The 15,513-nt window shown below is 42.7% G+C and overlaps 1 protein-coding gene across 17 annotated transcripts in view; it reads left to right on the forward strand.

Annotated features, from left to right (window-relative positions):
- Positions 1-13,551, forward strand: part of LOC118812155 (extensin) — a 38,775-nt gene extending 25,224 nt beyond the window's left edge. For all 17 annotated transcript variants that reach the window (XM_036576904.1, XM_036576905.1, XM_036576906.1 and 14 more), the window contains 2 exons: positions 1,499-3,483; positions 8,890-13,551. In XM_036576904.1, coding sequence (XP_036432797.1) covers positions 1,499-3,483; positions 8,890-9,687 — 2,783 coding nt within the window. In that variant the 3' untranslated portion in view covers positions 9,688-13,551. The remainder of the gene's footprint in view (positions 1-1,498; positions 3,484-8,889) is intronic.
- The last annotated feature ends 1,962 nt before the right edge of the window (positions 13,552-15,513 follow it).

Genomic DNA, 15,513 nt, shown 5'->3' on the forward strand with positions numbered 1-15,513 from the left:
TGGTCAGTGTTCTTTCAGTACTGACAATGTCCACGATATGCTCACAAAAACATATCGTGACTTAATATCACAATAATGATAAATATCATCATCACATTGCCCAGCTCTAGTGAGACATATCATTGTCCACAGTGGTGCATAGAAATGAAAAATGCTTATTTTATGTTAGGGGTGAGCGATATGCCGATATTTATTATTATCGTGATAAATTATGTCTCATGATATCACAACATTCTGAGCAGATTAAGGATATTGTACTTCAAGTGTCGAGTGAATGCTGTCATTAAAGCAAAAGCAAACAGAAGAAATTCAGAAATTCATGTAAATATTTCAAAGATTATACTTTTCACATCAAACTGTTATGCTGATAATATAAATTGTATATAATGTAATTTGTAAATGTATTAAATTAGAAAAGAACGCAAAATAAAAGCATTTTCACTATTTCACTAGTGGTTTCAGAATTTTGGACCCCACTGTAGGTGTTTCTAATAAAGAAATAATAAAAAATGCTTATTTTACATTAGTGGTGAACAATATGGTGACATTTATCATTATTGTGATAATGTACACAAATCACATTATGTCACAGTATGGTTTTCTGAGCATATTGTGGAAATCATAAACAATAAAAACACTGACTAACTGCATGATAACTGCAATTAATCCTGTTTAACTGGATTCAGTGCAGTGCAGTGTGTAAATAAATGTCACTGTAGTCTCAGTATTTGACATTATTTTTTTAATGAGGCTCTTATTACAATTCAGAAAGATAAAATATCCTGAAAAATGATGTTGAAATATTATATTTTTGCTATTTCACATGTAGTACATGGGATAACGTATGACTTATGTTCACAATGTGTGAAGACTAGTGTATTTTACCCTTTTCTTAAAAAAACAGCCCATTTCACAGTCAGTAGTTGAATTTTTAGAGGTGATGTATTGAGCGTTTTGAATCTCTTTGCTGTTCAGGGATTCAGTGCAGCGCAGAGGAGCTAGCATTAAATTACCATTACTGAAATCTTTAACTCAGAGAGACAACTGCACCGGGCCCTCGCTATTAGGATATCCCATAAGGCTAAACCTCAGGCAAATCCCAAATTCTCATGACAGTAACGAGAGGGTAATGAAAATAATGACAAAGTTGGAGTCGGCAGGCTTCATTTAGAGACGCTCTAATGTGAAACAGGGCTACAATATGTATCACCCCGGGCCAGCCGTGCTAGAACGCTGCTAATCGTGACCACATGTGCAGGAACAATTATATGGGCTTTAAAATAGTATATGCCTCACCAGGCTCGTGAATAGCTTGCACTTGGTGGTTCGCAGCGAGTCTCGACATTTACAAGCTTTGTTGAGCAACACCTCACAATGCTCCTCGTTAACTGAAAAAGCAACAAGTAGCTTTGCATGTGGATTAGGTTTGTGCGTAAGTGGTGAAGTCGCTGTAATTCTTGTCTTTTTGTCCTGACTTTTCCTGCTTTTGCCATTGCAGACCTCAGCCGGAGCGCGAGCCTCTCGGAGAAGGAGCTGAAGGAAGCGCGGACTCGGAGTCAGATCATCGCAGCGCAGCTGACCGTGCCGTCTAACACCAACTCCAGAGGTGTCCAGCTTTTCAACCGCCGCAGACAGAGGGTCAATGCCTTCACGCTGGTGAGCGTGGGAGGTGGAGAAGGAGGCCACCACCAGTCCCGGAATGAACCAGACTCTCCTGCTTCAGGCACGTTGACATGGGAGCACTCGACTGACAGCCAGTCCGGAGATTTGAACCACAGAAGTAGCCAGATCCTGCGGCCGTCCATCAAGGGACGTGACATGGAGGCGGAGGAGGTGGTGTGTGAGCTGGGAGAAGTGGAGGACAGGGCAGGGGACAGACATTTTGTTCCTGTAAACGAGAAGGACGAGGACATAGCTGAGGAATCAAAGGATGGAGGTGACAGCACAGCTGTTCTTGACCGAGCTGGACAAGAAGATGTGCAGTTAACAGTGGAATTAAAGGGCCCAGCAGATGCTTTTAAAGACATCCCAAATGGCTGCCACAGCACTGAGCACAATGGACAAGCAGCCAAGCCAGCATCAAAGCAGCCAAACATCATGAACAGGACGGCTCGGCCATTTTTCTCCCCAGGCGCAGTGACCTCGGCTGGGTCTGGAAGCCCTGCTCCGGACACCCCAGCACCCTCCTACTCCACTCCTCCACTCTCTGCTCCACCTGACAGCGACCTGCGTCCACCAACTCACGTTGATCCCCCTTTCCCAATATCATCCAGACCAGCATTCTCCCCTCCACCTCCTGCACCTTCGTACCCGACCCCTCCGCTTCCCACCTACATGAGCCCACCTCCGTCTGTCCATTCTAATCCTCTACCCTCTGCCATGTCCCCCCCACCAGCCCCCGTCTACTATGCCCCTCCGACTGCGCCCCGCCCCACCTTCATCCCTCAGTTTGTGAGCGAGAGGAGGTCAGTGACACCAATTCGGACGGGAATCCTGGATGAAGGCGTCGTCCGGCGGGCCAACCGCAAGTCAATGTTCACTTTTCAGGAGAAGCCGAAGTTAGCCCCGAACCCTGAGCTCTTGTCTCTGGTCCAGGGGGCTGATGAGATGAAGAGAGGACGGGGCCAGTCGGAGCCGCCACAGCAGGAGGAGGAGCTCCTGGCCCTTGGAGCAGAGGCCTCCAACTTCCTTGCCAAAGATGAGGGCGGAGTGGAGGAGGCCTTTGTGCCGGAGTGGGCATCGACACTCAGAAGCACCAGAACCCGGGGCAGGACGGAGCACAAGCCCGAGCACAAGCCCGAGCAAGCCCTGATGGACGCATCTGGGAAGGGGGCAGAGCTTTTCACCAAGCGCCAGACCAGAATGGAGAAGTACGTTCACGAAAACAAAGCCGGAGTGAGATCTCCTTCTCCAACCTCGTCCTTACCTCCCTCCTGGGTATATCCATCAAACATGCCTGGTCGAGTGAAGGCCATCGCTAACTCTTCCAACATCAGTGCGCAGATTGCAAAGTCTCTCCATACCCAGCAGGCCACCAACAAGAAGAATGTTCCGGCAAAGGTGCAAGCACCCGCACCACCTCTGGTCCCGGAAAGCCCGGCGTTGGAGAATGGCTGCAGCAGAGTGGAAATGGAGCTATCCCGGCACCAACCTTACCAGCTTAATTCCTCTTTGTTTATCCTCAGCCCTACCAAGGACCCCATTGGCACCCTTCCAAGAGCAGCGCCGCCACCCAAACCTGTGTTGACTGGACCCTCCTACCCCAGACAAACTTCTCTCCCATCCAGCCCCATAACTGCCCAGTACAGTCCTTCAGCCACCTACAGATCGGCACATTGCTTCTCTCCTCCCGTGATGCCCCTGAGCAGCAGCTTGGCCTCCCCTGTTTCAGGCTCAGCTCCTGAACGCGTGGCTTCACCTAGGTCTACCATCCAGGCACCCAAACCCACCTACTCTGCCAAGAAAGCGGGGATTGCCCCACAGGTGTGGAAGCCGTCCTTCTTTTAGTCTATTTCTCTTCTTCCAAAACGTTCTGCTGCTCTTGTTTACTCACTGCACTTTACAGACCAACACGTGATGAGGCTTAACAGGGGACATACCGGGCTGTTTGTCCGATTAGAGCTGACGAAACAGGCACAGGCAGCCTCGGGAGGTGTTCCAGGAAAAAAGAAAACGCAATAAACGCTATAGATTATTTTCACACACAGTATATTGTTCTCTCCAGGCATCCAGGGTGCCTTTCGCTCCCGATTTAATGATGAAATATGCTTTACTGTAGTTTATTTTCCCTAGTTTTGCATGGGGAGGCAATAAACGTCAGGTATTCTGCTGAGAAATGGCAACCACTTCACGCTGTGCTCAGAAGCTGGCCACCAGAGGGCTTTTTTGGAGTGTTGTGGCCCGCAGCCCCCACTATATTTGTGTCTTATTTTTGGACACGTCACTAAATAAAGCCATAGCGATTTAGTGCAGCTCTCACTTTAAAGACGCTCAGGCCAAATATCTTTCAGGTGAGAAACCAGTAGGTTGCTTCCAAGTGTTCAAGATAAAGTCTGCTACGGTCTTTTAAAGCACTTCAGCAGATGGTGTCTCGGGTTTATGATCTACGAGTTGCAATTCAAAACGTACAGACATGAAAGGAGGAGTGAGGGAAATCCTTCGCCGCCTCTAAGCCTTCACCAGTGCTCTTTTTCTTATTTTCGATGCAAGGAAGCAATAATTCCACGTAATTGCCGTCTCCACATGCTTTGATAACACGAGAGAGGAGGACAGTGTTGCATTTGTTTTCCAAATATTAAACGTTTCTCAGATTAGGTCGATTAGATGATCTTATAGGACTCCTCCATCTCTTTCACTGAACGTTTAGTTTCTGCTATTCTAGTCTTTTTCTCTTTCTCTGACTGTTTTCTGGTGTTTCCCTCTGCTTTCCCTTTGATTAAAACGCAACAGAAACTCTGCTCTCTGGCCTCTTTATTCTTTCCACAGTGCTTTAATATCTGTAATCTTTGTTCCTGTCCTTTTGCTTTTACTGCCTGACTCATTTTTTCACCATTTCCTTGTTTACCTTTTACATACTGCTGTAAACTCAGCCCAGATTCTCAGATATTCTCTTACTGACTCGCTTAGGAAATAACAGAAAATTCAGAAAGACATTTGTTGGTGTTAAAGTAAAACCCTCATCATTTCTGAAACTGTTTATATGCAGCTTGAAGTGCCTACAGAGAAAAATACAGGACAGAAATAAAATTCATACAAACAACTGGACCAAAATGACAGAAGACTCGTAAACACAGCAATTTACAGAACAACCGTGAAGCAACCGTGAAATAAAGCTCGTTAAGGGGAAACTTTTGCGATTTTTCCTGCAAAATTATTAAATGGTTGAGATATGAACAGAGTCATTCAGAGTGGTTTGGTCTGAAATGGTCTGTTCTACAGAAACTTATTGAGCCAGACTTGTTCACAGTGGTGGTGATAGGAACCAGACATGCCTCTAAAAGCTACAATACAGAAAGTTATTACATGAAATAGTTATGAATACCCTGAGACACTGTCTTACAGTAGGTTTGTGATACCATTTTTCATCGATGTCAGAATGAAACCTTGTATCTTCAAAATAGTAACTTTAAAGGAGAAGGAAAAATCTTTCTTAGCTTGTAGTGAAAGTTATTGCAACCAGGATTTTTCCAAATTACCTTTGCACCACTTGTGCTGGTCCGTTCATAGTGAAATTTTAACACAAAGCAAAACTGGAGTTTTTTTAAATTATGCAAAATAGTTAAAAATGACAAAATTAGAGACATAGTGGAGAGCAGTTCGAGGCAAAATAGGCCCAAAGAAACCTTATTTATTTCAGATTTTCAACTATTTTACCATCATCAATACCACAGAACTTCAGTGTCCAAAGAAAAACCAAGTATCTCCAAAAAGACAACAAACAAACAAAGCAAAAATGCTACTTTTAATGTAAGTTAATGTAAAGAGATTTTATTCTAAATGATTTTGGATCAGCCCTGCGATGGACTGGCGACCTGTCCAGGGTGTATCCTGCCTTCCGCCCAATGACAGCTGGGATAGGCTCCAGCACCCCACCGCGACCCAGAAGGATAAGCGGTTTAGATGATGGATGGATGGATGGATTTTGGATCATTTCTATTGGTCCATTCATCATGAAATTTTCACACCATGTAAAGGGCAACTGCTGAGCCCGAATGACGTAGAAAAAAGGAAAATCACAAAAAGTTAAGATAAAAAATTGTTGACAATGAGGATATAAAACTCAGAAGACTCATGTAGGTTCACTGGTTGTTTTGGACAGTAAATAAAATGGCTATATTAGTGTTGTAGACATTGTGATGTCTGGTTCCTATCACCACCACTGTAAAGAAATCTGAGTCTCTACAGTGAACCATTTCACACCAAACCACTCTGAGTGACTTTGTTTATATCTCAACCTCTGAATTATGCAGAATAATATAAGCCTTTAATGGCCAAGTTGAATCAGGGTGTTAGGGCAAGTACACTGCAGTGCTGTGATGCACCAGAATCTGAATTTGAATTTGTTTTCTTCCTTTAACTACATTCTGAAAATAAAATTAATCGTATGAAAGCAATAACAAGTCGTAAAATATTATAAAAATGTATTAAATGCATACAGTTTACAGCAGGTGACAAATCTGCATTGATGGGATTCAGTACTTTTTTGTGTTCTGTTTCTGGCACATTCAGTAAGCACTAAAAGTGCTTAAATGGAAACTGTGAGCGCATTTAGTAAGACTTTTATTATGCCATTAAAGGGGAATTCCACTGATTTTACAAAATATCAGTATGATTAAAAGGTTGAGATGTAAACAAAGTCATTCAGAGTCGTTTAGTGTGAAATCTAGAGAAACTTACAGAGTCTGAATTGTTTACAGTGGTGGTGATAGGAACCAGACGTCTGAAGAGTTTAATGCCTCTAAAAGCTCCATCACAGAAAGTTTTTACATGAAATGGTTATGAATTCACTGCCTGATGTCTGAGACATTGTTCCAGTAGTGTTGTGAGACGATTTTGGCCAGAACATATACAATTTTATCTATTTATGGTGGAAGGGTATGTGCAGGGTGTTGTGAGGCAAAATAGTCCCAAAAAAACCTTCCAGATTTCCACTATTTTACCATCATCAACATCACATATTCACACTCAGAAGACTCGTGTAGGTTCACTGGTGGTTTTGGATGGTAAATAAAATGTCTGTATTTGTGTTGTAGACATTGTGACGTCTGGTTCCTATCACCACCACTGTAAAGAAATCTGGGTCTGTAAGTTTCTCTACAGTGAACCATTTCACACCTAACCACTCTGAATGACTTTGTTTACATCTCACTGACTGAATTATGGAGAAATTTTTCAAAGTTAGTGGAAATGCCCTTAAAGTACTTAAAATAACACATATTTCAAAATCAATCCTAAGTGAAATAGGACTCTCTGGAGTATTTCAGCCCTTTGTTCCTCCACCATGGCACTGAACCCCTGCTTTCAGTCATGCTGACCCCTGGCCTCCCTCTCACATGGTATAAACGTTCTCTGGAGGTGAAAACCTACCCAGCAGGCTCAGCAGAGTAAACGCGTACCTCAGCAAAGGTTAGTGGTGCTGGCCTGCATGCTAGTAACCTGAACAGGGCACGAAAGCTCACTATACTGAAAAAAAGAGAACGCAGGAGAATAAATAGAGCCCGCTATATTTACCCGGAACGCTCTAGAAATCCTGACATCGCCGCTGTGCGTGCATTTTAACATTGAATAGGCCTTGCGTGTGTGTTTGGAGTGAGTGTTTATGGGTTTCCTGATCCTGTTCAAACACATTCGAGCACAGTAGCCGGTTGGCGTGAGCACAGAGAGCTGCGTTTGGCCTTCATGTGAGCTGGGACATGTTTTCCGGATACAGATCAAGCCCAGTCTAATTTAAATCACATGGTCAATGAGGATGTTCAGTTTAAAAATCATTTTTAGCCTTGGAAAGGGGTGTCAGACTCCTGTCCTGGAGGGCTGCAGCACTGCACAGCCAAAAAAAATGATATCTTGGCATGTGAAAAGATCTTAAATCTAGCCAATATAGCTAGATTTCCTATTCTGACATTGTTATAAGAGTACTATAAGATTATTTAGCTCATTTCTAGACATCTTGACTTGCTTTAAAGGGCCTGTATCGCAGAAATGTGCATTTCTGTCACAGTTTTGAAATAAAAGAGTTTGAAGTAACGTGTAAACACTGTTAAATGTTTCAAAACCTGCCATTTATTACACAGTCCATACAGTCTATATATGAAAACTATGCTGTGAAAAGAGCTGGTTTTGAATTCATTGTTTTTGTGATGTCACACAACTCATTTACATATATTGACCTATATAGCCTATGGATGTTTAGCACTGCCCATTCGTGCTTAAGTTCTAAAGAGTGTTTCTAACTCTGAGCGCCTTTTCAATGAGGCACAATACAGGGCCGTCAATCAGAACTGCTCTCATTTGCATATAACAATGTTAAAGGCACAGTTATGAAAAAACAGCCGGTATTGTTGTAAAGGATAAACAGAGGTTGGAAAATGCTAATGCAAAAATGATATGACATGATTGTTGGCAAATAAAACAGCACTAATGTTATGCCCATATCATGTAAAACATTTTTTCTCACTTTTTTTGAAATACAAGAGTGTGATTTAGTATGTAAACATATGGAAACATCTATATATGGAAACTCAGCTGCAAAAACAGTCTCGTTTTGAATTCACCGTATTTGTGATGTCACAAAACCAATGCTTTTACACGTAAAGACGTATCCTGCCTACAATATTCTAGCCCTGCTCATTCAGGTTAAAGCTGTACTTCATTCAATGAGGAACAACACAGGGCAGCCAAAAGCAGCCTGGTTAATTCTAAGGGATATAAAGAGGTTAGAAATGGTCAAGTAAAATGTTCAGGATGGTTTTTTGGTACATGGCATCACACAGATGTCAAAATGTAGGATAGGGGCCATTTAAGTTCATGAAATAAGATAATGAGTCAGTAGAATAAGAATTTCTCTAGATAAACTTATTCTTCTCTATCCAGTACATACATATGTGCACAGTATGTGCATTTCCACACTTAAAAAAAGTTTTAAACTCCCAAGATTACAAATAATCAGACCTTTTGTGACTTAAGTCAGGCATTCCAGAAAAAAGGAGACACTAAAATGTGCAGTGCTACTTCTGGGGTTAACATACATCTGGAACATTTTGTCCCTGGTCACTGCTGTGGGAGTAGTATTGTGCTTGCTGGATTGCAAACATAGCTGTTATCAAGCAGTGTTATGCTAAATCAAACTCTATTTTTATATAGCTGAGAATAATGTTTCTTTTCTGTCTTCAGGTCAAAGAAGAGTCACCAACTGCAGCTCCATCCAGCCGCTCCAGCACCCCAACGCCCTGGACACCCAACCTGTCCCGCCGCCTCAGCAGCCCAGAGGGCCTCCACAGTGCCGTTTGGTCCCCCAGCAGCCAACGGAGCACTTTAGTTACCTCCCCACCACCCCGACCCATCTATAACCCAGCGACCTCCTCCCCAACCCCAAGAACCATTCATAATCCCATTTCCTCCTCTCCAACCCAAAAGTCCATCCAAAGCCCCGTCAGTTCCTCTTCAACCCCAAGACCCTTCCATAACCCAGCCCCTTCCACCCCATTCTGCAGGCCCACCAGTAACCGTACTCCCACCACCCCTGTTTCTCCACCTTGGGAGAGCGGGTGCCAATCCCCAATCAGCCCCCAAGACACCAAGGCCAACCACCGCCTCCTGGCCAAGAACATCATCAACGCAGCCAAGCGGAAGAACAGCCCGTCGCCTGGGGCTCTCAGTGGGCACAACCTCCCCATGTCTCCAGTCAGCAGCAGCATCCTGCCCTTTGAACCCAAACCTGCGAGCCCCTTTCAGTCTCGCTCTCTGGGGGCCCAGTCCCCGACTTTCACCAGCCCACCGCCAACTCCCACCCGCATGGTCCGCTCCCCACTGCGCCTCTACAACACCCGTTCCCTCACTGACTCGGACGCCTCCCTTGAGTCGGAAGATTCAGGTGTACGCTCGCCCGGGGCGCGCACCTACAACACCTGCCCACGTGGCTGGACCGGGAGCCTGAGGGTGAAGCGGGGAGGAGTGTCTGAAGATCTGTAGGATGCAAGGATTAAGGGAAACAGGTTGGACTACAAATTGAACCAGACAGTGGACCAATTATTGAGAAAGCACCAGTGGTGGTCCCCAGCCTTGCTCCTAGAGACCTACCTGCTTACAGAGTTTAGCTCCAATCACTAATTTGGCACATAATCAATGTCTTCAGTAGACCTTGGATGTTTCTAAATACCAATAATGGACTTCTGCAGAAACAAACTCAAGAATGGAGAGTGGAAGAATTGACAGCATACAGTACTGTGCAAAAGCCAGAGACCACCCTTCATTTATGTAATTTCAAGTATAAATGGTCGAGCTCAACTCTTGCTTCGGATCTGAAACATCCACAGGTGTTTCTGTTCATCCTTCTACTGTGAGAAGACAACTCAACGCTATGGGTCTGAAGGGATGTGCAGCTGTCGAGAAGCTGAACAATGGACTGACCACCCCAGAGCCCAGACCTCAACATCACTGAATGGGTTCGGGGCTACCTGGATCATGAGAAGCAGAAAGTGCTAAACCAACTTCTGAGACTGAACTTTGGAGGTATCCACAAAGAAAGTAAATGAAGAGTGGTCTCTGGCTTCGGCACAGTACTGTACCTTGTAAGAATGGAGAATATGTTTCATTGTCGTAACGTAAGTCAGAACAAGGCATTTCTTCATCATGAGGCATTTCTTCAAAGATTGCATTACTCACTCCATGAGATGGTTCTGACTCACCTCTTCTGCCATTGCAATGATGTTGGGAAATCACATTTATCCCTAATGACAAGTTACCGACTGATGCAACCTCAGGATTCAGAGCAGGCTAAGAACACTTCTGGGGTATTTTTACCATTCTCAGAACCATTCTCTACGTTGTTGAGTGTTGGAATTGGAAGATGGGCGTCAAGCAAGTCCACAAGAACCTACACAAACGTATATTGACACTTCTTGATTAGCATAGGTGTCAAATTTGGGCTGAAATTCAACTCTGCAGGAAGGTTAACTGGGCTGGTGACCCTTGGACCAGAGACTGGACTACAGTCAAGGGATCATAGATACGATGGATGAGAGAATGGATGAAAGAACAGACGAGAGACTCTAGGGACCGTTTCAGATTCTCTAATTCTGCTTCCAAAGTGGCCTTTCGATTCTGAATGTAATGCTGGAGACGTTGATAAATGCCAGTGTTGTTGGCTGTTACTCTATCTGGGATTATGAAGCGATAATGAAAAGATTTTTTTATCCTCTAAGTGGAAATTCAGTCCCAGTGATTTACCTGCTCTTACATGGCTGATTCAACTCATACAGGGCTCGATAAGGGGAGGTAGCTGATGAGTGGAATCAGGGAATGCTCAGGCCTGGGACTGAACGCTTTTGCTTCAACTGCTTTGCACCTGACAGACTATGCGTTACATGGTAACACTTTACTGAAGGGCAGCATTCGTAACTTCTTCATAAGCCTTTCAAGACAGCTAACATAAATCTACATAGTAGTAGTGGGAGGTATGTGCATACGTTGATGTACGAACAGTACAATCCAGCTAATGTTAGCCTCTTTAGCTGAGTGGCGGAGCCAGGGATGTTTCAGTGATGTTTCAAATGAAAATGGAAACACAGCAGACCCTCGATCACCTCCCGCTGTCTAGTACCTTACATCTGAAGTTGTCCACTTTGTTTTCGAGGCAGCAGATATGAAGGAATAGGAGTTAGCATTAGCCTATCCCGGACACCAGATCGATGCCTGAGAAACCACTTGATTTAGTCAGCTGCCTCAGGTCAGCATTGCTGTGGTCAGGGCCTTGTGAATGAAATAAGCCATGGACCAGCTGATACTGGTGACTGTATAATTGTAATATTTTCCTATTTCCAGCAGCGTCAGACGTGTGGAGATTCGAGTATGTGGGCCACAGCTACACCCTTAAAAAAGATGGTTCTTTAAAGGTTCTTTAGTAAAGAAAATGGTTCTATATCGAACCATGAACACTCAAAAAACACTCTTTGCATCATGAAATGGTCTTTCAGAATGTGTTATAAATGGTTCTATGTAGAACCTTTTTAAAAAGGGTTCTATATAGCACCCAAAAGGGTCACCGTGCTTGCTGACTATTGATTACAAACTGGTTGATTAATCGTCAAAATTATTTTATAGATTGCTTAATTACTTATATAAGTGAAAGACAGAACCTTACAGTCTTATGAATTATAGTTCTTTAAGGGTTCTGTAGTAAAGAAAATGGTTCTATATAGAACCATCCATCCATCCATCATCCAAACCGCCTATCCCTCCGGGTCGCGGTGGGGTGCTGGAGCCCATCCCAGCAGTCACCGGGCGGAAGGCAGGACACACCCCGGACAGGTCGCCAGTCCATCGCAGTATATAGAACCATGAACACCCAAAGAACCTTTTGCACGATCAAAGGGTTGTGAGTGGGTGAGGTGGTTCTTCAGATTGATGGCGAATGTGCTGTATATGGTTCTACATAGAATTTTTTAAATTGGGTTCTATATATCGCTAACAAGCGTTCTTCTATTGTTACGATGTCAAGCTTGTAACAATAGAAGAACCCTTTTCAAAAAGGTCATATGTAGAACCATCTACAGCACATTCTCCGTCAATCTGAAGAAACATCTCACCATGCAAAGAACCCTTTAATCATGCAAAAGGTTCTGTGAGTGTTCATGGTTCTTTATAGAACCTTTTTCTTTACTAAAGAGCTGTTGAAGAACCATCTTTTGAAAGAATGAATGAAACCAGAGAAAATCGACAAAGTTGAAGCGTCTTATTCAGATTTGCCCGTTCCACCTTAAATGGTGCAGAATGTAACTGCTGCTCCATTTAAGGTGGACCGAAAAATTCAAACCACAAAGAAAACCCAACTTCATCTCTGTAGAAATTCATAAGACATAAAACAACATTTAGCACCATTTTTGCCAGGTTAGTGTAGTGAACAATATTGACATCTACATATTGTTGAAATTAGTTTTTATTATTTAGCACAAAATAGATTTACTCTGATTATTATTATTAAAATGGTTCTTATTGAAGTGTGAAGGCACATCCTGGAATAATACGTCACTGTTAACCTACAAAAATAGGATGGATTAAGCATCTAAAGTGGTTTTATTTAAATATATGTGCACTGTGATTTATTCCAAAGCTGAAATTTTGATTATACTGTGATATACATTTCAGGCCATATCGCCCACTACTACTCATCTACTCCTACACAGCATATTCCAACACACATCACTTATCATAACTCTTGCTGAAATAGCTCTATAAATACTGCCCTACCGTAAAATGTTACCCTTTTTTTATTAACCAAAGACTTTCCATGGCTTCTAGTGACCAAAGACATAACCCATGTGCAAGAACCTTCAAAGCAGTGTTAGACGTTCTTATTTTCCGTGTGTTGCCTCCTCTATTGTAGGTCTAAAACATGATTTGCGTTTTTGTTTTCTGCCTTTTTTTGTACAGTATTGCTTTGGAAACGCTTGAGAGTACAAGGACATGATTTGCGGACGATGTTTGCAGGCCTGACAAATCAAACAGAAGGAATCTATTGGTACAAGACGACTTGAAAGTCATATTTGAAAGGACTGAGCTTTAACGTGAATAGTGATCATTCATTTTCGGTGGCGTGAATGACGTGTATGAATTACCGTATGTGCTATAAAACAGTGAAAAGTTATTGTGAGGTGGCTTTAAAACAAGGGATTACTGCACTATGCTTTTAGACCGCAAACTTTGTATATGGACAATGCTGGTGATTTGCCATTTAATCAAAATATTTGCAGTTTACTGTTTACATATGTGGCTGTATGTAAGAGAGACTCTTGCTTGTACTGTTTGCAATGTTTAAAACATTTTTTTAAAGCAGAATTTTTCATTAAAAACTATGCGTAATTCAATAGATGAGATGTAAGCAGAGTCTATCAGAGCGGTTTGGTCTGAAGTGGTTTACTGTAGAGAAGCTTAGAGACTCAGATGTCTTTACAGTGGTGGTGATAGGAACCAGACGTCACAATGACTACAGCGCAAATATATATACATTTTATTTACTACCAGTGAACCTACACGTGTCTTCTGAGTGGTTATATGGGAGGTTGGTGATGGTAAAGCAGTGAAAAAAAATGTTTCCTTTGGGAACTATTTTGCCTTTTACTGTCCTGCATGCACTACTTCCACCACAATCGGCTATTAATGCATTTTAGGGTAAGATATTCTCTCAAAACTATCCTAAAACAACCTCTCAGACATGTAGGTAAGATATTTGTAACCATTTTATGCAACGGCTTTCTGTGAGGGAGCTCTCAATGGCTTTAAACTCTGGTTCTGACGTCTGGTTCCTATCACCACCACTGTGAACTATTCTGACTCCATAAGTTTCTCTAGAACTCAAGAATCCCACACCAGTCCACTCTGAATGACTTTATTTACGTCTTAACCGTATAATTATGCACACATTTTGAGAAGAATGTGAAATTTCCCTTTAATGGAAGCTAGAAGGACGAGGAGAGTGCATCAGATTGCCGAGTGGATTCTAGAGAGAGACGTATCGACTGATTTCATGTAATGACAGACGTAATGAAGTGACTCTGTGATTCACCTTGTCTAATTCTTCACTTCATCCACTACATTTTGGAGGGAAGCCGTAAGTGACGATTAGAAAATGACGTTCTTACAGGACGTGGCTCAGACGGTTGTGGGGTAGGTGTATTTGGGAGGTGACAGAGCTGCATTTGTTCGCACAGGATGTATATTTGCTTTACATTGAATTCTTCAGTTAAACACTACAGCTGAAGGACTGCTTCACCCAGACTTTATCCAGTTCCTCTGAAAGAAACACTATGGGAACCATTTAGCATCACGCTAACAGGATTATCTAACCTTCATTCAGTATTAGCAACATTAGCATTTCTGAGCGAAGTATCGCTTTAAAGGGAAATTCCACCAAATTTTCAAAATGTCTGCATAACTTAATTGAGATGTAAAGTCATTCAGAGTGGTTTGGTGTGAAAAAGGTTCAAACTTACAGGCTTAGATTTCTTTACAGTGGTGGTGATAGGAACCAATGTCTACAGTACATCATCAGTGATCCTATAGGTTTGTGTATGTAATGTTGATGATGGTAAAACAGTGAAATCTGGAAAACAAGGTTTTTCTTCCTTTTAAACACCCTGCATGTGTCTCTCCGACATGAGTAGCTTCTAAAAAATGCATTCTAGGACAAAACCCCTCCCAGAACATGTCTTAGGCATTAAAGTTTCCTGTGATGGAGCTTTTAGCGGCATTAAACTCTTCAGGCGTCTGGTTCCTATCACCACCACTGTGAACAACACTGTGAAAGTTTCTCTGGAACACTGTGTTTCACATTCAACCACTCTGAAGGGCTTTGTTTACATTCAGTTATGCAGGAATTTTAGAAAAAATAGTGGAATTCCCCTTTAAAGACTTACCTTAAAGGCTATAGATTATTAAGCACCATAGCTGGTACAAATATGGTGAGACCAACTGTGGCGGTTGTGTCTAAATACTGTATTTCAGAAAGAAAATGAAAGAGCACATACTACGTTTAGGTTTTTTTTATAGTTGTAACATCACTTTTTGCACTTTTTGTACTCAACAGCATGCATGCAACTCGGTGTACTTCACACAGGACGGACTGTGCTGCACTGACCGCAGTAATGATGGAGGTAAACATTCCTCAGAGCGAAGCCGCTGAGATTGTGCAAGAATTAACTATCACATAATCAAGTTACGTGTCGCACATACTGAGGGCGCCTATATCGGCCTCTGGTGGAGAAATGGATCCCAGCACATGCAAAAGTGATTCTTCTCTGG

This window comes from Colossoma macropomum, unplaced genomic scaffold (assembly GCF_904425465.1).
Source record: "Colossoma macropomum unplaced genomic scaffold, Colossoma_macropomum, whole genome shotgun sequence".
NCBI classification, from domain to species: domain Eukaryota; kingdom Metazoa; phylum Chordata; class Actinopteri; order Characiformes; family Serrasalmidae; genus Colossoma; species Colossoma macropomum.